This window comes from Zalophus californianus, chromosome 5 (genome assembly GCF_009762305.2).
Source record: "Zalophus californianus isolate mZalCal1 chromosome 5, mZalCal1.pri.v2, whole genome shotgun sequence".
In the NCBI taxonomy this organism is placed as follows: Eukaryota; Metazoa; Chordata; class Mammalia; order Carnivora; family Otariidae; genus Zalophus; species Zalophus californianus.
In genome coordinates this window covers 88,341,130-88,362,211 of record NC_045599.1, presented here as the reverse complement: position 1 = coordinate 88,362,211, position 21,082 = coordinate 88,341,130, and the positions used below count along the sequence as shown (strand labels likewise).

General features: G+C 42.5%; 1 protein-coding gene and 1 pseudogene across 1 annotated transcript in view; one reads left to right on the top strand and one right to left on the bottom strand.

Moving 5' to 3' along the window:
• The window catches only part of DCP2 (decapping mRNA 2), a 55,920-nt gene extending 48,003 nt beyond the window's left edge, over positions 1-7,917 (bottom strand). Inside the window, exon 1 of the mRNA XM_027605412.2 lies at positions 7,678-7,917. Within this exon, the coding sequence (XP_027461213.1) occupies positions 7,678-7,730 (53 nt within the window). The 5' untranslated portion in view covers positions 7,731-7,917. The remainder of the gene's footprint in view (positions 1-7,677) is intronic.
• Positions 7,918-9,559: 1,642 nt separating this feature from the next.
• On the top strand, positions 9,560-10,104 carry LOC113929967 (annotated as a pseudogene).
• The last annotated feature ends 10,978 nt before the right edge of the window (positions 10,105-21,082 follow it).

Genomic DNA, 21,082 nt, shown 5'->3' with positions numbered 1-21,082 from the left:
TAGCAAAAAATAAGCCACTGGGACTACATCAAAATAAAACGCTTCTGCAAAGGAAATCATCAACAAAACAACAAAACAACCTACTGAATGTAAGAAGATATTCGCAAATAATATATCCGATAAAGAGTTAATATCCAAACTATATAAAGAACTTATGCAACTCAACATCAAAAAAATAATCTGATTAAAAATGGCAGAGGACCTGAACAGACATTTTTCCAGAGACATACAGATGGCAAAGAGACACATGAAAAGATGCTCAACATCACTCATTATCAGGGAAATGCAAATCAAAACCATAATGAGGGGTGCCTGGGTGGCTCAGTGGGTTAAGCGTCTGCCTTCAGCTTGGGTCATGATTCTGGGGTCCTCGGATACAGCCCTGCAACAGGTCTCCCTGCTCAGTGGAGAGCCTGCTTCTCCCTCTCCCTCTGCCTGCCGCTCTACCTAGTTGTGATTCCTCTGTCAAATAAATTAAAAAAAAACAAAAAAACAAAACAAAACAAAAAAAACCATAATGAAGTATCATCTCATACCTGTCAGAATGGCCAAAATCAAAATGACAAGAAATAACAAGTGTTGGCAAGGATATGGAGAAAAAGAAACCCTCATGCACTGCTGTAGGAATTTAAACTGGTGCAGCCATTGTGGAAAACAGTATAAAGATTTCTCAAAAAATTAAAAATAGAAATACCATATGATCCAGTAATTCCACTACTGGGTATTTACCCAAAGAAAACAAAAACACCAACTTAAGAAGATACACGCACCCCTGTTTACTGCAGCATTATTTACAATAGCCAAGATAAAGAAGCAACCCAAGTGTCCATCGACAGATGAATGGATAAAGACATATATGTGCATATATACATACATATATACAATGGAATATCACTCAGCCATAAAGAATGATCTAGCCATTTGTGAAAACATGGATGGACCTAGAGAGTGAAACAAGTGAAGCTAAGTGAGACAAGTCAAAAAATACCATGATTTCACTTATGTCTGGAAATCTAAACAAATGAACAAACAAAACAGAAACAGACCCATAAATACAGAGAACAAACTAATGGTTGCCAGAGGGGAAGGGATTAGGGGGATGGGCAAAATGGGTGAAGGGAAGTGGGAGATAATACGCTTCCAGTTTGGAATGAGTAAGTCACAGAGATGAAAGGTATGGTATAGGGAATATATAGTCAATGGTATTTTAATAGCATTTGTATGGTGACAGATGGCAGCTACACTTGTGGTGAGCATAGCATAAGAGAGTTACTCAAATCACTTATTTTGTACACCTGAAACTAATGTAACATTGTGTCAGCTGTACTTCAATTTTTAAAAAGGGACAGGGGGAAGGGCAAGGTCTACTTATGTAATAGAAGACTGTCTATATTTCTTTCACTCCTTTGAGTCAGGAGTTTCTCCTATAAGAGAGTGGGGGAAGGAGTAACAACATCTGAGGCTCTTTTCTAACTTCAGCTGATAGGTTTGGGTGTTGGCACCCCAAAGCAAAACTGGTTTTCAAGGATTCCCAGTGTAAGAGCTAACACCCTATCTACTCACATAAAAGAGCCTATCAATAAACAAGCCCCTTATAACCTCACCTTAAATATGAAACAGCAACAAAAATCATCCAACATCAAGGGAAAATCTGGGGCATGACACTGAAAAAATTACAATGAAAAAACTGGCCCTGAAGAAAAGAGTGTTGAGGTTATCTCCTAGAACCTTGGTACTCAAGTGTGAACCCTGGACCACCTGAGAACCTAAGTGTGGGAAGAGAAACAGGCATTTTAGTCATATAGGGACTCAGAAGTTTACTTTCTAATGACCCCTTCGAAGGAAATTACTTTAGAATGTGCACCAGGAAAACAAGAAAACCAAGAGAGCGTAAACATGAGATTTAAGAGCTAACAGACCCAACCTGGCAGAGCCATGAAAGAGAATTCTAGTAGGCCAGTTGTTTGGCAAGTCTAGGGAACAACCAGTCCAGACTGTGCTAGAAGAGTGGAGGTCTCCAAGAAGGCACTCTCCAGGAAAAAAGAATTCTGTAGCATAGATAGTGTGACTAAGAGTACGACTGAGGACAAAATAAAGGAGCAGACAGGGGTGGAGGGGAGGAAGCTATTTTGAATGTGATGGGGAAGAGAGATAAATGTACAAAAGAATCATAATCCAAATATGAAGCAAAAGTCAAAACTGGAACAAAAAGACAATCAAAAAGAAAAAAAATAGACTTCAAGGGCAGCCAGAAAGAGGGGCGCCTGGCTGGCTAAATCGGTAGAGTGTCCAACTCCTGATCTTGGGGTTGTTAAGCTCAAGCCCTATGTTGGATGTAGAGATTACTTAAAAATAAAATCTTAAAAAAAAAAAACAGAATAGCCAGAAAGAATGAGCAAATAATGAAGAAAGCATATGCTTCTTTCTCCAAAAGAAAAAACTATAAAAGGCAGCATCATTTTGACCAATTAGAATATAAGAAAGAGAATTCATTTTGGCATTCTCTCCCAAGATCTTTACGGAAGGGATCCTAACTATGGCTAGAGGGAAAAGAAACAAAATCCTAGCCACTGTAAACTTGCCTCTACTGTGAAAAATACGTACATAGTTATACCGTATAAAAATGCTATTATTCTTGTTCAGCTTTTGCAGTCAACCTATAGTAAAAAGTGTAACAGCCCTCCTTAAGGTTACAAAATGGAAATACTATCAATTTTTAAGTTCACCTGGACAGAAGCTGAGGGAATGTGTAAGAAGGAAAAGGAAGAAAAGATGGGGCACTGACTGCCCCACCTTATCAAATACAGACTCAAAATACTGTCCATAAGTTCATAAAGCAGAAAGGTAACCAACAGAACAATTTAAAATAGTGATATAACTATATTGGAAGTAGGGCAAAGGCATCAGTAGGCTTTTGATAAACTAAACCCTCACCTATCTACCAAGGTTAACTAAATTCTCAATCTAACATCTGAAGTTGATAAAACAAGAAACTAGTCCAAGCATATTTTAAAATACTACATTATCTACCAGGAGAATTCAACACAAAACAGGTACAAGTCTGGAGAGCAGAACGGAGATAAAAAGGGGTAGGGCAGAAGACTGTTGCTTTTCTTTTATAACTTCACCTGAACTCTTCGACTTTTTTTTTTAACCTTACACATGAGCACATCTTTTTAACAACTAAAAGCTGACTTCTTGGGGCACCTGGGTGTTTCGGTCAGTTAAGCGTCTGCCTTTCGGTCAGATCAGAATCTCAGGGTCCTGGGATGGAGCCCTGCATCGGGCTCCCTGCTCAGCAGGGAACTGGCTTCTCCCTCTGCCTGCTGCTCCCCCTTATACGTGCTCATGCGCGCTCACTCTCTGTCAAATAAATAAATAAAATCTTTAAAAAAAAAAAAAAAGCTGACTTAAGAAAAAGGAGGGCTCCTGGGTGGCTCATTCAGTTAAGCAACAACGAATTTTTTTTTTAAGATTTTAGTTATTTATTTATTAGAGAGCGAGAGAGAGAGAGAAACAGCATGAGAGGGGAGAGGGTCAGAGGGAGAAGCAGGCTCCCCGCTGAGCCGGGAGCCCGATGCGGGGCTGGATCTCAGGACTCCAGGACCACGACCCGAGCCGAAGGCAGTCGCCTAACCAACTGAGCCACCCAGAGGCCCCGATTTTTTTTTAAGATTTTATTTATTTGGCAGAGAGCGAGAGAGCACAAGCAGGGGGAGCAGGAGAGGGAGAAGCAGGACCCCCGCTAAGCAGGGAGCCTGATGTGGGGGCTCGATCCCAGGACCCTGGGATCATGACCGGAGCTGAAGGCAGACGCTTAACCATCTGAGCCACCCAGGCAACGGGCTCTTGATTTCAACTCAGGTCATAATCTCAGGGTCATGAGATCAAGCATTGCATAGGGCTGGGTGCGGAGACTGCTTAAGATTCTCAGGCACCTGGGTGGCTCAGTCGTTAAGCATCTGCCTTCAGCTCCGGTCATGATCCCCAGGGTCCTGGGATCGAGCCCCGCATCGGGCTCCCTGCTCAGTGGATAGCCTGCTTCTCCCTCTCCCTCTGCTGCTCTCCCCGCTTGTGCTCTTTCTGTCAAATAAATAAAACATATATATACATATATATGTATATGTAAAAGGATTCTCTCTCCCTCTCCCCTACCCATGCCCCTCAGCGCCGTGTGCAAGCACACGCTCGCTAGCTCTCAAAAAAAAAAAAGGAAATTTCAATACATGAAAATAACACTTCGATGCTTTCATTCTATGAATGTTTTTGATCTGTTTTAAAGATTTAAAAGTGTGTGCAGGGGTGCCTGGCTTACTCAGTTGGAGGAGCACAGGACTAAATCTCGGGGTCATGAGTTCAAGCCCCACATTTGGGTGTAGATTACTAAAAATAAAAAAATAAAAATAAATAAATATGTGTGTATACGTACTATATATGAAATAAAATATTTTTCACCATAATTTGTTATGGGAAAAATTTCTCCACCTCACAAAATGTCATCTTCTCAATTTTCCTACAGATAGAACATTAACAGAACTACAATTAGTACAAAACTGTTGCGGAATTGAACACTAAAATGGCAACCTGAAGATGAGCAAGAATTATTTGATTAGCTTACACAATCACCAAAATAGTAGCAACATTAGTTGCCAGAACATACCTTTCTCCTTTTAACACTAGAGTGGCTTCACCATTTAATTCTTAAAGGGGCTTTAAAAAAAAACTCCAAGCATTTCTTTAAAAGAGAAACAAGCTGTAGTTTTCAATTTTTACTTTAAAAACATACTTTTCAGGTATTTAATAAGCTAATTTAAATGGTATTGAAAAATTCTTCGACTTTTAATGTCAAAAATTATGGTGCAACAGAGGCAAAATATCACGATAAAATGGGGCAGATTTACTTTTTACATACAAGTTTACTAGAATGTTCACTAGAACATTTTAGATGACAGTCTTTCCTTCCTCTCCTCTAATTTCATTCTACCCAGAAATAACTAGTGTTTTTCAGTTTGGTGTATATGCTCTCAGACTTCCTTGTGCATACACACACACAACATTTAAAAATCTGTTTTAACAAAAGGCATCAAATGACTAAGTATTATGTTCAATAGTATACTGTATCCATCTTTCAAGACACAAGTATTTTCCTTCAGTTTACTGTTTGCTAACTGCCTTAGGAATTTCTAATGGCTACACGGTATCCCAGTAAATGAAATGTTGCATATGAAACCACCTGCAAAATAACATTCCATGTCTTAGGTTATAAGCAGTCTAATGGTTATAGTCACTTCTTGAGAATGTAAGTCTCTCCCTATAATTTTTCACATCAAAATTATTCTCAATTTTACATTTCTCCAAAAATTACTACTATATGGTCAATGACTGAAGTAGACAAGATTAGCAGGAATACGTAATTTATCAGAAATCAATAACACAAAACAAAAAACTTCTTAATTACACTAATAATAAACAACAGAATTGGGGAAAATATAAAAACGAGTCAAAGCCAAACACATAAATCAAAAGGTACTTAAAAGAGCAGAAAAATTAACCTTTTTCCATTAAGCTTTATTTTTATAGAAATTAAACATAAATTCTTAGTAAATTTATTTCTTAAAAAACCCACAATCATAAAAGCATGTATTGTTCACATTAAAATTCTTTAAATTTACCAACAAAAATATTATAAACACTAATTTTAAAATTGCATTTTTAAGCTTTTTAAGAAATGATTATTTGGTTTATTAGTCAAGTAGCTAGCCCTAATATTTAAACATATAATCCTTATTTATATAGCCAAAACACAGTAATTACAAAAATGTTACTCTCATTTCTTAAAGGAAAAAAAAATGTTACCCTATTCCAAAAGATTTGTATAAAAAATTGCTTAAACTCACTGGAAAACCAAGAATCTTTAACACTCAACAGATGTTTAACGTATTGTTTACAAAACACAACAATTTTGTGAGTAAACAGGTTCCACATAAAATCAATCACCTTCATAACGGTTGCTAGGACTTCTTTCAATGATGTAATCCTCTGTAGTATACAAAATAAACCCATACTAGTAAAAAGATTATTTTAGATGCCTGTAAAAAGTGTGAGATTACCCATCTTTTTATTAACCTGTATCCCTAGTAATCCATACATAATTAATGCTCACCTTTTAAAAAACACACCCATCTTTACTTTTTTTCTAACTATAAAAACACACATCCTTTAAAAAATCTTGATAATCTCACTTCTTGTACATGTTCATCCAGTCATTTATCCACACAGACATACATACATTAAATCTTTTCTTATGAAATTGGGATCACAGAAAATAAGTGCATCTTAAGTGGTTTGTTCGAATCATATTCGAAAAATTAAAATCATATCACCAAAGAAGTACAGCGACATTAATTCTTATTAGTTCAAAAATTAGTCTATATAGTTAGCTACATGTACTTTTGTGAGGTTTAAAATGTTAGACTTGACTTTCTGTAACGTCTACCTGGCACAGGGGGAAAAGCACAGGCACTGTAGAGAAAAAGGCCTAGGTTTCAAATCTTGATTTTCTGAATTATGAGAAATGTGACCTTGTGTAAATTACAAACCGACTCTGTCAGATGAAAATGAAAATAACTGCACCAAACAGGACTTGTTTCGGGGAATAAATAAAATGATATATGTGAAAGGAGCACCCAATGCCTGGCACACAACAGTACCTCCCCAAGTATTAGTTCTTTCCTTCCCGTTTAAAAAAAAGGGGGGGGGGGGCGTGAATGCGACACAACTATTAAAAGTCAGATTTCTATACATAAACGCAGTAAATGTACTTCAAAAGGTGTTATTTTATCAGAGCCTTTTACTCACTTATTTATTTCACAATCCACTTAAGCCGGCGACAACCCCGGGTATTACTGCATCAAAAATTTTACTTCGGGAAAAAAAAATATTTTAAGTCCATTTTCCCTACGTTTGGCTATCTGAAGAGGGAAGAAAGTAAAAAATTTCTCAAAAGTATACCATGCGTTAAAACCCAGCGGTTGAGAATTTCCTTTAAGGAAAATTAAAGAATGAAAAAAAAGCAACTCTCTACCCACCCCCCTCTTCCAATAAGTTTGGGGACGAACAAGACAGTAATTCCTTAGAGCAATTTAGAAAATGCCACGGAACGTGTGAGAACACACGGGCGAAAGGTTAAGTTTGAAACTGCTTCCCTGCGTAGGTCCGGGGGCGTGGGACTACTAAGACTCAAAACCTTGGGGTCTTTGGACAGAATTGAGACATGAGAAAAGGGGGGGGGGGAACGGTCTACAAAAGTCAGAGGCAGAAAAAAACAAAACAAAACAATGAGAGGGGGAGGGGGCAGCCGAAAAACGCTCAGACCCAGGGTTTGGCGCAGCGGCTTCACTTGCAGCAAAGGAAGAGTTGGGGAACTAAGAAAATGAGGAAATTCCGGTGCCCCGTGAGGAAGGACGGAGGGGCCGTGAGAAACCGGGAGGCTGCGGCGGAAAGACAGGGGTGGTGTCGTCCGAGAGAAGGGTCGAGCGGGGAAAGCGAGCAGCGGCGGGACCGGAAAGCGAGGACAAGGATGCGGCCGCGGGGGAGGAAACGCGGAGGCCTCCGTGGTCGGCCAGAGTGAGCGAAAACGAGGAGGGGACGAAGGGGGCCGGGGCAGCGCCGCGGTACCTGCAGAGATCGTCCAGGACGCTGCCGGGAATCTCCACCCGTTTGGTCTCCATGATGAGGACCCACAGCAGGAGCAGTGCATCCCGGCTCCGCGCGGCCGGGGACCAAGGGTACTGCACGGAGACTCCGGCTCGCCGGAGAGGGGGCAGCGACGGTTGCGGCGGCGGCTCCAGCGAAGACGAGGGGGGAAGGGGCGGGACCCACTCACTTCCGTCCCGCTCCCTCAGCCCCGGACCCCGAAGCTGGGCCGGAGCGCGGGGAGGAGCCCCGGGAGTCACGCCCCTGCTCTGCTTGAAAGGTCCAATAGGAAGCTGGAGAATCGGGAGGCTGAGCACGCTCAACCAATGAAATGTTTGTTTATTGGTCTGTCATTTCCAATCGGTCTTCAAGCAGCTCAGTTGCTACTCAGAAAACCAACTTCCCGCCGCCTTTGATTGCGCCCTGGGGTGGTCATGCGCATGCGCACCATGCCTCCTTTCCACTACTAGGAAGTCCAGAGGATTCAGGTCTTTTTGAGAGACTCCGAGACCAACATCCTAGGGTTCGGCGTGGTCTGAGCGTCCTCTCGGTGACGAAGGAGGCTCTCGTTCTTCTACAGGGCAGGCCCCCAGAGGCGGTCCTCCGCGAGCGTGCATTTACAGTTCCTGTCACCAAGTATCCTGCACAAACATTCATTGTCACCCCCCCATCCCCTCCAGGCCAAGGACTGTACCTCCTTAACTACAAACACCTGAAGGGGGTTGTCTTTTTTCTGGTGACTTTCCTCTGCCTTTCCTCAGGCGACCCAGACAAAACTTTATCCCAATATCTGACACCTAGTGAGAAAATACTGATTGAACCTGAACTTGGGAATCTGCATTCTACCTCCTACACACACTACTCCAACCTACTGGTCCTCGCTGATTCGTCATCTTGCTTAATGGAGCCCAGTACATTTAGGATCTTGCAGAAAAATCTAGATGCATCCGTTCTTTAACCTTTTACATCAGATCCACACACCCCCACCACACACACCCACCTGCTCAGTCACAACTTCAGTTCGTTCCACCATTTAATCTCTCATCTTTTTCTTATTTTCTCTCCAAATGCCCTCTGTCTTTACATCAGGTGCTCATTAGTTCTCATTAATGCAAGAACTGCCTAAGCAGGACCTCTGCCTCCATTCTTGGCCTGTACAACTGCCCAAGTTTTACTTCCTTTTTGTTCAGATATGAACAGGCTCCCGTCTTTTATCTTCTGATAGCTCCCCTACATCAGCTTCTGATGTATACTCAAGCCCAAACTTGATATAAGAGCCCTTTTACCATCTATTTTACTCTCCTGTTTTCCATCTTTGTTTTTTTGCTCTTTATTGGAGAACTCCTCAAATTTTTCTTCCAGCCATCTATACTGTTTTTATTTTTCTGTTTTTCAAATGCCTCTTTGCTATGGTGTCATAGCTTTGCTTCATAGATTTCTACTCCCTGTGAGGATATTAACAATACATTTTTAGGGGCACCTGCGTGACTCAGTTGGTTAAGTGATTGACTCTTGATTTCAGCTTAGGTCATGATCTCAGGGTTGTGATGTCTAGCCCTGCATTGGGCTCTGTCCTGGGTATGGAGCCTGCTTAAGATTCTCTCTCTGTCCCTCTCTCCCTCTCTAAAAAAAACAAAAAACAAAACAAAAACCACCCACACACAATACATTTTTAAAGTTTTCTTCTTCTTGAATAGTCTTCTTCCTTTCAGCTGCTTTTTGCTATTAATTTGGTCTCCATCTATCATATTGGAAATTTTCTGGTAGTCTTCAACTATTCACTCATACGTAAGAGTACATAACTAAGGGCCCGGCGCCGGCTGTGGGCGCGAGGGTCGCTGGGTTCTACCATCGTGCGGCCCTCGCGGCGCCGGAGCCTGCAATGTCGGGCCCCAACGGGGACCTGGGCGTGCTGGTGGAGGCTGGCGCAGAAGGCGAGGATGACGGCTTCGGGGAAGCAGAATATGCTGCCATCAACTCCGTGTTGGACCAGATCAACTCCTGTCTAGGCCACCTAGAGGAGAAGAACGACCACCTCCATGCCCGCCTCCTGGAGCTGCTTGAAGTCCAACCGGCAGACACGCCTTGAGTTCCAGCAGCAGCTTGGGGAGGCCCCTAGTGATGCCAGTCCCTAGGTTCTGGGAGCCCCCAACCAGCCCAAACCCTGCTTCCCTGGGCTAGGCTCTGGCCTGGGCACTCACCACCTGGCTTAGATACCTTCTCAAGGGCTGGCCTACAGGCCCTGGTGGGTCTGCCTGCCTCAGTCACCCTTCCGGTACTCCCCTTGGCATGCCTGGGCCAGCCCCCACCACCCAACATCCCCTCCTGGGGTCAGGTGTGGGCCCACGACCCACCCACTCAGCCTGCCTGCCCAGTTCTGCGGCACTCCCCACTCTGCCCAGGCCTTGAGCGCCCATATTAAAAGGGTCTCCAACAGCAGAAAAAAAAAAAAAAAAAAAAAGTACATAACTAAGGGCACCTGGGTGGCTCAGTCCATGATCTCAGGGTCCTGGGGTTGAACCCTCATCGGGCTCCCTGCTCAGTGGGGAGTCGCTTCTTCCTCTCCTTCTGCCCCTCCCCCCACTCGTGTGTTCTCTCTCTCTCAAATAAATAATAAAAATAAAATCTTTTTTAAAAAGTACATAACTAAAAAACTGGAGTTAAGTGCTATAAAAGCTGATTGGGAGCTTCCAGCATGAAGGTGGAACTTGTTTCCTGAGGGCTTCTCTGCAGGGTGATCTGGCTGGGCTGTTAGTTGGGAACACATGACGTCAGTATCTGTAGGTCATTCTTTCCAGCTGGTCAAATTCTCTAAAGAGAAAATCCTTCCAGACCAAACTGGAAGTGTTCTAGGAGTCAAGTAGGGGAGCACAGGCAGGAGTATTCTGTTTGCTTTATTCAATCCTCCTGGCACACTACAAGTCTTAGTTTGGGTCTCCTAAGAAGCAGGCCCTGAGACAAGGGTTTGAAAGCAAGTAGTTTATGTGGGAGGTGATCCAGGAAAAAAATGGTAGCAGAGCAGGGAAGTGAGTCAGAAAGGAAAGAAAGCCAAAAAATGGATTATTATCAAGGAAGTTAGCACTGTGGGTAACTGGAGCCGATCATGCTGGAGAATTCTGGAGACCAGGGTAAAACATACACTGCAGAGTTATCCTACTGAAGGGGTGAAGAAGATGGGGTATTTATAAACTAACTTCCATTGTCCTTGGTTATGGCATGTTCCTGGAGCTTACACCCCAGCCTGCCCCACGAGCCAGAAAAAGCCCTCATGGAAAGAAATGCAGACGCTAGCAGTTAGAAGTCCAGGCAGCATGGTGAAATGGATCTGTAAGTGTGAGAGTGAGCCCCTTGAATGGTTCTATTTTGCTGGATATGCAACCTATCTGTCCTAACTGAACTTCTTTTCTCTGGCTGGGGGTATCTTAGCAGCTATTTTTCTCAGTGGTCCACGTGAAGCTCAAGTCTGGTTTTCAGAGTACTCTAAATGATGGCATTGGAACAACAGTGGAAGGCCCAGTGGTGCTTATGCCCCAGGGGCCAATGGTATCTATGGAAAGAAGCAGGCTACTGGGCACTTACCAAAGGACCTCGAGGAAGTCTTCCTGCACCCTTATCGCTCTGGGAAGTTTCATCTTAGGGATAAGCTCTACAACCCTTTTTTTTTAGCTCTAAGGGACCTGCAGATCTCCAGGCTTCCATACAGTGCTAAAACAATTCCCTCACTGAGAATTCCACAGATGTCTGGGGGCAAGTATCTTTCAAGATACTTTCCTGCCCATTCACCATCCCATCCCTTCCTCCTTACACACACATCTAGGAGCCGGACATGTGCACAGTAGAACAGCCCTTATGGCAGGCCCCTGAGCTGTGACTTCCAAAGAATTCAGGGCCTCATTCAAACCCAACTGCCCACAGGCCCCAGCAGCCTGTGGCTTGAGAAAGGCAGATAAATTGGAGCTTCAAATTAAGGGAAAGGGAGATGCTAGGCTTCGTAAATTACAATATAGATACAATTTTAAAATAATTGGGTTGATCAAAACCTTTACTGTTTTATGCTATCTCATTTAGTCTTTTTAACTACATGGGCTAGGCAGATAGAGATTAATGAGACTTACCGATATTAAATGATTGATTAAATGACGTTATGAAACGGAGCCAGGACTAGAATTCAGTTCTGAGCTCACAGAAGGAATTCTGCTTTAGGGAGAATGACACAATAACGATTATTATTAATGTCTGTACAGCATGGTATAGAATAATATTCTTTCAAATACAATAATCCTTACAACAAAACAAGTTGCTATCGCATTCTTTAAAAAACACTCAATATACTTATTGGCCTTCTTTTAAATTGAGATTAAGTCTGTCAAAGCCTATTCACATACCTTCAAAGTTCTTTTTTTAAATTTATTTTCCAGCTTTATTGAGGTGTGAATGACAAATAAAAATTGTACATATTTAAGGTGTTGTCCATTCAGGCTCCTATGACAAAAAATGCCAGAAATTGGGTGTCTTATAAACAACAAACATTTATTTCTCACAATTCTGGAGGCTGGAAAGTTCAAGATCATGGCACTAACAGATGTAGTGTCTGGTGAGAACCCATCTCCTAGTTCACAGACTGTGCCTTCTTAGGTGTAAGCTTACACAGCGGAAGAGGCAAGCTAGCTCTCTGGGCTCTCGTTTACAAGGGCACTAATCCCATTCATAAGGGCTTTATCTTCATGATGTAAGCATGAAGCCCCCACCTCCTAATACTACCACATTGGGCACTCAGATTTGAACACATGAATTTGCGGGGGGACACAAATATCAGACCATAGCAGATGTACAACATGTTGTTTTGATATATATTGTGTAATGATTACCACAATCAAGCTAATTAACATATCCATCACCTCAATAGTTGTGTGTGTGTGTGTGTGTGTGTGTGTGTGTGTGTTAAGAACACTAAAGATCTGCTCTGAGCAAATTTCAAGGTGGGGGCTGACACAAAGGGCAAATATGTGTTGTTGTGTAAATGTTGACTTGAATCATAAGATCTTTGTTAGTTGAAGGTACACACTTTGTTATGAGATGACTAAGTTCTGGAGACCTACTGTACAGCTTGGTGACTACAGCTAATAATGTATTACACACTTAAGGGGTGGGACAGCTGACTTCAAACTGGTCTGGGTGGTCTGGGTCTGTGGAGCTCCTCCCCCAGGCAGTCATTATTGCTTGAGGGGTAACTTCGGTTTCCTTCAGGTCTCTTGCCTGAGTTAAGAGATAAGCTGGAAAGAAGGAAAAACTTGGAACAAAGGTGGCTGGGTACAAACAGGTGAGCAGTAAAGGTCAGCTCTTGGGTCTAGCTGGTGACAGAACTACTAGGCCCATCTCATCATCATCCTGAGGATAAAGCTAACACGTGCAGGAGGGCAAAGCTGAAAGAGCTGTGGAGAAAAGGAGGCAGATCTGTCAGGAGCTCAGCTGAGCTGGTGTGGGGGTGGGGGTAGGGATGAGGGTGGGGGAAGAATGAGAGAGAGAGAGAGAGAAAGAGAGAGAGAGAGCACAGTCCTGAGCACCTGGTGCCAGGTGGGAGCCAGAGTTGTCAGGTGTCAGAGTTGCCATTTAAAGCAAGAAGCCAAAAATGAGAGTTAAGCCTTTAATCAACTTACCATGCTGGCTAAAACCAGAGAAAGCACTGACCCCTTCTGCTCCACTTTCCCATGGAACAGGGTACAGGTCAAGGGTCAGGGGGAGGTCAAGGGTCAGGTGGATCTCACTGAACAAAAGGCTCATGCAGTTTTATGGACCCTGGGAAAGAGGAACAAGGGGAAGGCCTAGTGTGGAAAAGTACTCCTCCTTCCCCCAGGAGGTGGCTTCAGCGAGGAGACTAAAGAAGGCCTCTGCCAGGTCCTCAGATAAGGAGATAGTATTGGAGGACTTGGGGCTGGGAATGCAAACAGAAGCATGGGAGTCACAGGGGCCCAAGTCCCTGACTGCAGTGCTTCCCAGAGACTGCAGTGTACTGGCTGTGTGGGGAGGGCAGTCCCTCCCGGGGAGACCTGTCAGGTAAAGCTTCTGTGATTGCCTAAGGTTAGGCCCGGAAAATCACATGTAGATCTCTAACCACAAGCCAGACTCCTCAAGAACTGCTGAAGTGAACCCTGAAGCCTGTCCTACCTCTGAACTTATATGAATCCACACATGTCTCTTGGTTTCAGCCAAAGCTTTCTTTTACTTTGGCCCAAATCATTTCAATCGACATGTTCCACTGGGCGTCCAGAGGCTCAAACCTGAAGTCTAAGAGTGAACCTTAGTTCCTGTCTTTCTCACACATGCACATGTCCAACCCAACACTGAGTCCTGGCCAATCTACCTCCAAGATCCATCCCTTCTTCTCCACCTAAGCTTTCCCCACCTCAGGCCAAGCCTCCTCAACCTCAGTGGGACTGCTTCCACAGGCTTCTGAATGTCTGCTGACCCCCTTGCAACCCATTCTCCACAAAGCAGCAAGAGTGATCATCTCAACACATTAATTTGATCACTCTTGTGCTTGAAAGTCGTGACCTCAGGGTAGAATCCAATTTGTGTGCCATGGCTGGAGAGATTTTACGCGAGGGGCACCTGCCCGGCATTCACTCTCCTTTCCTCTCATGTCCCATCTTCATCTCTCACTACACTCTCGCCACAATAGTCTCCTTGCAATTTATCACATACTCCAAGCTCTTTCTGCACACCGTTCCTTCTGCCTGGAATGCTGCCCACCCCTCCACAATTCCCTCCTTTTGAGGCTTTCTGTACAGCTTAACATCACCTCCTCAGAAATTCTTCCCAGAACACTTGATCTAAATAGCCTCCTCAATTTGAAAATTTCTCTGGCCATTTTCCCCCTCTCCCCTCTACACTGTAAGTTAAAAGAAAAGCAGGGACCTTTTCTAACTTACGCATTGAATCCCCAGTGCTCAGAGGTGGGCACTCTCTAAACATTTGCTAACTAATGTTTAGGCAAAGGAGTAAGTTATCACCAAGTATGTGCTGAGGTTACCGAGGAGCAGGTGGTGGGATGCAAAATTCTGTTATGAGGAAGTGTGACTCTCTTAAAAAAAAGTAAATCTGCTGTTGGAAGAGATGAACTCGTCCTAGCTTAGAAGGGTTTTGTCACTTTGATTAAAGAGTCCTAATTAGTACAGAGCTAACTTGCTCTCTTTCTTTATGTTTGTGTATCTATGTAATAGATATATATTATATAAATAGAATACAATAAACAGTAATATAATAAACATATATAATATAAATACATGTCATATTAACATTGTATGTTAAGTACAAGCATATTATGTGCAAATATACATATGAAACAATTCTACACTCTAGAACTCTAGAACCTCTTCTCTTTTGCCCTCTCCTTCCTGCCCCTCTGTCACCTCTAACCTCCATGCTTTAATGGGTTTGCCCAGAATAGGAGAAGGCAGTTGGGAGAGGGGGAAATGAAGTTGCCAGAGCCAAATGAAAAAGCTTGGTCCACTGGTAAACAACCTTCTTTTGCGTGGGAACAAATCAGGAAAAAGAACATTGTTTCAGGATATTTCTTTTTTTTTTTAATAAATCATTTCTTAATTAAAAAAAATTAGAAATATAATCTCTATACCAGTTCTTAAGAATTCTCTTATTAATTCCTTGTCATGGATGAAGGGATGATTTTTGACTAAAATTTCAGAAACTAAGTAACACACTACCACCTTGAGTCTTTGAACAAATGTTGAGTAAGCATGCTGGAGGCTGTCTTGTTTTTCTTTAAATGAACTTGCAAGCATCTTAACTGGAAAAGATGTTTGTCTCATAGCATCTCTCATATTGCATTCTTTAAAAGAGAAGTTTCTGTTGGAACAACAAACAGATCTAAAGAGGTACTTCTCCAACCACATGTTGTGAAAATAATCAGCTCAGTGTGGCCCCATCGGTATTCTACAGTCGGCTTGGGGCTCAGAGCTCAGTTAGTCCAAACCGAGGCCCACTTGTGACAGGCCCGGGATCGCCTTCCCTCTTCCCAGAATATACAAGGAAACCAGAATCCAAAACAGGAAAAGCCTGTTTTCTATCTACCAGCAGGGGGTGTACATTCCTTTTTTTTCCATTTTCAAATTTTACAGCACACTGCTGACTTAACGTTCTTAGCACAAGAGCAGGACTTGAAAACTGAGGCTTTTGCCATCCATAGGACCCTGCTTCCGAGGAGTTGGTGTAATTACATTATTTTCTGGCTAAGGGATTCAGATCTCTGAAGAAACCCTTTCCCACTTGTGCCCTTCAAGTTGCCAAATGGTGACGGCCTCTCACTCTGTTCGTTAGCTTTGTGTTGCGGCGCTAACAAATTACCACAACTGTGGTGGCTTTTAAACAATGCAGATTTCTTATTTTAGAGTTCTCCCGGTGAAAAGCCTAGCACAGATCTCACTGGACTGAAATAGAGATGTCAGCAGGGCTGTGCTCTCTAGTGGGGGCTCTAAGCAGAGTATGCCTCCTTGCCTTTTCCAGCTCCTGGAGGCCATATGCATTCTTTGGCTCCTGCCCTGCTTCCTCCATCTCCCAAGCCAGCAATGGCCGGTCGATTCCCCTCACATCACATCACTCTGGCCCTCATACTCCCATCTCTCTGTGACTCACCTCTGCTTCCTCTTCCATTTTTAAGGATCCCTGTGATTACTTTGGGCCCACCCAGATAACCGGGGACAATCTCTCTATTTTAAAGTCAGCCAATTAGCAACCATAATTCCATCTGCAACTCTTTTCCTCCTTTTCCTTTAAGGCAACATATTCACAGATTCCAGGAATGAGGATGGACATTTTGTAGGGCATTATTTCGCTTGTCACATTCTGTACCCTGCTCTGTGTCTATCTACCCTCTCACTTCCATCTCCAGGAATCAGTGACTACACGTTTTTTCAGTATGTGGAAATTGCTAGTTTTAGTCGTTTGAAACTATGGAGTTTTATCCCCCTTGTTCGTTGTGCTTGCGATCACAGAGTTTAAAAATAGCCTTTATTGAAGCCTAAAATAATATAATGTCTGGGATTTGCTTTAAAATAATCCACCCAGGGGAAAATTGCCAGACAAATAGATAAAATAAGACTAGCAAAAGGGTGGTAATTGTTGAATTGGGTAATGAGTACATGGAGTTTAATTATATTCTTTTATACATATTTTCAAATGTTCAGAATAAAACGTTTTCAAAAATTGAGACCTTCTTACTGAGAATTCAACTGATTTTACCCCCTTAATGTTTCTTTAATATTTGAAAGGAAAAAAATTGATAAGACTAATCAAAACCGCAAACTAAGTATGTCATTTTTAAATGTACCAGTTTGAAATACAATTGACTTAAAAAATTATTGAGATATAATTTTACGATGAAATGCTGTTGACTTTTGCAAAATTAAACTTTTTATTTTGAAGAAGTTGTAGAGTCCCATCTAGCTGTGAGACGAGAGATGGGGTGGACTCACATTTTCGTCACCACAAAGGCCCTTCATATCGCCCTTTATGTTGTCTGGATGTCAAATATTTATGACCTCTTCCAAATGAAAACCTTCTCAGGACTTTCCTGGGCCTTCCTCTCAGCTTTGTGTATCTTAAAATGGCCCACACCTATTTTTCAGAGCTGTCAAACCTACTGTATGACGGACATCCTAAAATGGTACAGACTAAATTTTAGGTACCATAGATGAGCTAGCAGAAGATGACTTCAAATAAGGGATTGAGAGCAATGCACAGGAGAGCAAAGAGGCATCTCGGAAGTCACCAACCGTGTGGCAGCTGCCTCCTCCACCATCCAGTCTCTTCCTTCCTCTCAGTTAAAGGGTTCATTGAAAAGCCTCTATGTTCTGGCCCTCTCACAGCTACCTGTGACGAGATGTGGCAACTATCTTTGGGCAAGGAAATGTAAGCACAGGGCGGCTGAGGACTTCTGGAAAGTTCTCAAAAAAAAAAAAAAGTGGCAGGCTTTGCCTCACTCCTTTCTCTTTGTTCCTTCCTGTGGCCAGCAAGTGATCATCTGGGCAGAGAAGCAAAATAGTAGATGCCGTGGTCTCTGAAGATCTTGGAGCTGCCAAACCAGCACTGGAGGGCCTGTCTCTAGAGTTCTTTTACTGAAAGAGTGATAAACTTTATCTTGTTGAAGCCACAATATTGGGCTTTTTTCTGTTTTAGGCAGACAATAGTCCAAACTGACGTAGGCAATCTTCTTATCTAGAGACAGAGGCAGTTCTCATTTGAGGCTTGAGTATGCTCTTTTGATTTGGAAAAAAAAAAAAAATCAATAGACCTTTTGATCATACAAAATCAAAGGCCCCAAAGGATTCCAGACAGAAGAGTTTGAGACCGTTGGAAGGTAAACAGCTCTGCAGAATGATGCAGAGCTGTACCTTCCTTTGAGCAGAGTTGAGGCTCTGCAGAAAGAGGGCTAGGATGGTAGAGAAAGGAAAAAGGAGCAGTCAGGAGGGTTCCCCTCATTCTAGAAGGAAAAAAGGGGATAGTGGAGGGCCTGTACCCTGAGTAGAGTTTAGGGTCAGGGACTCCCACATGTATCATCTATTCTCTCAAAGATGTTCCTGCCACCAGGGGCCTAAGGAGAGTGACTGCTAGTGTAGCAGCCCTCTGCAGAGACAGATCTAGAAGCCAGGGTATCAGTATGCATTAATTTTAAAGTGGATTTTTTGGGGACGCCCGGGTGGCCCAGTTGGTTAAGCGTCTGCCTTCGGCTTGGGTCATGATCCCAGGGTTCTGGGATCAAGCCCCGCATTAGGCTCCTTGTTCCGCGGGAAGCCTGCTTCTCCTTCTCCCGCTGCTGCAGCTCCCCCTGATTGTGCTCTCTCTCTCTCTGTCAAATAAATGAACAAAATCTTAAAAAAAGAAAAAGAAGAAGTGGATTTTTTTCTTTTCTGCTCCGTAATTTTCTTTGCTAATGTCCAAGCACAGTGAACATCTGTTTTGTTTTGTTTTGTTTCATTTGATTTTTCAGCATCCATTTTCCCTCTGGTAGCATGAAGGTATTTTCCTTCAGGAGCTCTTCCTCCTCCACTCTCATCCCTGTGTTTGGGTGGATTTGACTCCCCACCTCCAACCCCTTCATTCTGGCTCTCAGTCTCCAAGAGCATTTGTCACAGTGATTATTTAAGGGATATGCTAGGAACCTAAGCCAAATCCAAAGACCCAATGCTGGGATGTTTGCTGAGCTTAATGGGAAAGAAATGCCTTCTTTCCGCTCAACTTGCTAAAGTGCTGGAATGTAAGCCCAGAGATTCTGTATCTTACGCAATGCATGAAGAGAAAAACAGCATGAAAAAAAAAAGTTATAAGAGACGAAGAGACGATTGGCAGGAATTGAGCAATAGTCCAAAGCAAGAGGGCAAACTTGGGGGTGGAAATGGGAGCCTAGACCCTGCTACTTTGGCATTGAACAAATGATCTCTGAAACCTGAAGAACTCAAGAATGTTCCAGTTACAGTAATAAAATCAATATATCATGAATGAAATATATCTTCAGAAAAATTGCTCACAAGTCCAAGTGGGAAGAGCTGAATCAGACAGTTGGCTAACTTTACTCACATCTTTAAAGAAAACAATGAGTCAACAAGGCATAGAGGGAAAAGCCTGAGAGAGATCAAAGATGTTGAATCTGGCACTGCCTCTCCAAATCCCAGAGACTGGAGACACACTGAGTAGCCAACTTGACTATCTGTTAGTACTTCCATATAATGCCACTGAATGGACCCTTAACCTTTAAGTGTCACTCAACTTAGGCTATGTGTCAATTCAACACTCTTCAAACAACATTAAGATGATAATATCGCAGGGTGCCAGGGTGCCTGGGTGCTAAGCCTCAGTCAGTTAAGCAACCAACTCTTGGTTTCAGCTCAGGTCACGATCTTAGGGTCATGAGATCAAACCCCACATTGGGCTCGGGCTCAGCACAGTCTGCTTGAGATTCTCGCTCCCTCTTCCTTTGCCCCTCCCCCAACTTGCATGCATGCTCTCTCTCTCCCAAATAAATAAATAAAATCTTAAAAAAAAAAAGATGACAATTACACATCTGATGTGCTTCCCATGAGCACTATTAAGGCTGATGTAGGGCCCTGCAAAGGAGATGGGGGAGTCCAGAGCAAAACCATTTGAGAGAGGAGAAAGTCACACTACAGCTGGGAGACCAAGTCCAAGGATCAGGTCTGGATGGTCCTAAACAGAATCAGAATTTGGGGAAAGGGTGTGGAATTGGAAGGGGGGTTTTGGGTGAGGGGCTACACTTTCTGAGTCAGAGACACACTAATGAAAGATCAATTTGGGGGCCCCCTGGGGGTCACAGTTGGTTAAGCGTCTGACTCTTGGTTTTGGCTCTGGTCATGACCTCAGGGTCGTGAGATCGAGTGCCATATCTGGCTCCGTGGTCAATGTGATGTCTGCTTGAGTCTCTCCCTCTCCCTCTGCCCCTCCCCCTCAATAAATAAATAAATCTTAAAAAAAAAGATCAAACCTGGAAATGAACAAAGAGATTTTGGTAATTGTTCTAATCAGCCTAGAAGGGTCTGCATCTAGCCTTTGTTGGCTGAAGAGTGGAGCTGATCTGAGAGCAGGGAACCAGGTGCATAGGAACAGGGCCCTACTCTTGGTTCTAGTCCTTTGCATGATAGAAAGTTCCCTGCCCACTAGGGACCAAACCTCTATTTCATTAATGCTAGAAATACTATTTTAAAATTCCTTTGTCCTAAAGCTTTTTCCCCCTCTAAAAATGCAAATGTCCATGAAGAGAGTTAATACATTAAACATTACCCTTCATATTTACATTCTTAGAGAAATTTCTTTTTTTAAGCAAAAATTAAGTGCCCTCTATTTTATTACTTAAAAGAGTTTCATTGTTTCTACTAGTAAATGATTTTCTAAAAGTTAATTTTCCTAAGCTTGAAAATGAAAAATTCATGCAAATCAATGAAGAAATCATGCTGGAGATAAATAACGTATGTAATTTTCATGCTTAAAAAGCCCAAGCCATGAAATTATTAATATGCAAAAATGGATTGTTAATTTCCATACATTTGCCCATATATGTATTATTGTTTTCATGACAACGGGGTATGTGAACCATAAATTTATACTTTCCAAAATTATGTAAGTCTTAAAGATTATCTACATCTGGCTTTGGAGTGCCATTTCTTCAGAGGTATTTGGGAAAGAATAGCAGATAATGATCAGCAGGCAGACTGCCAGTTTTCAAAAGAACTGCTGGTTTGGCCTTGTTTCAGTACTTATATTAAAGACTTTATTTAATTTTCTACAGAAGAGAATTTGCATTGCTAAACTTGGAATATATAGTATGCATCCCTAATTTGGGTAAAACACCCATTCTGCCAGG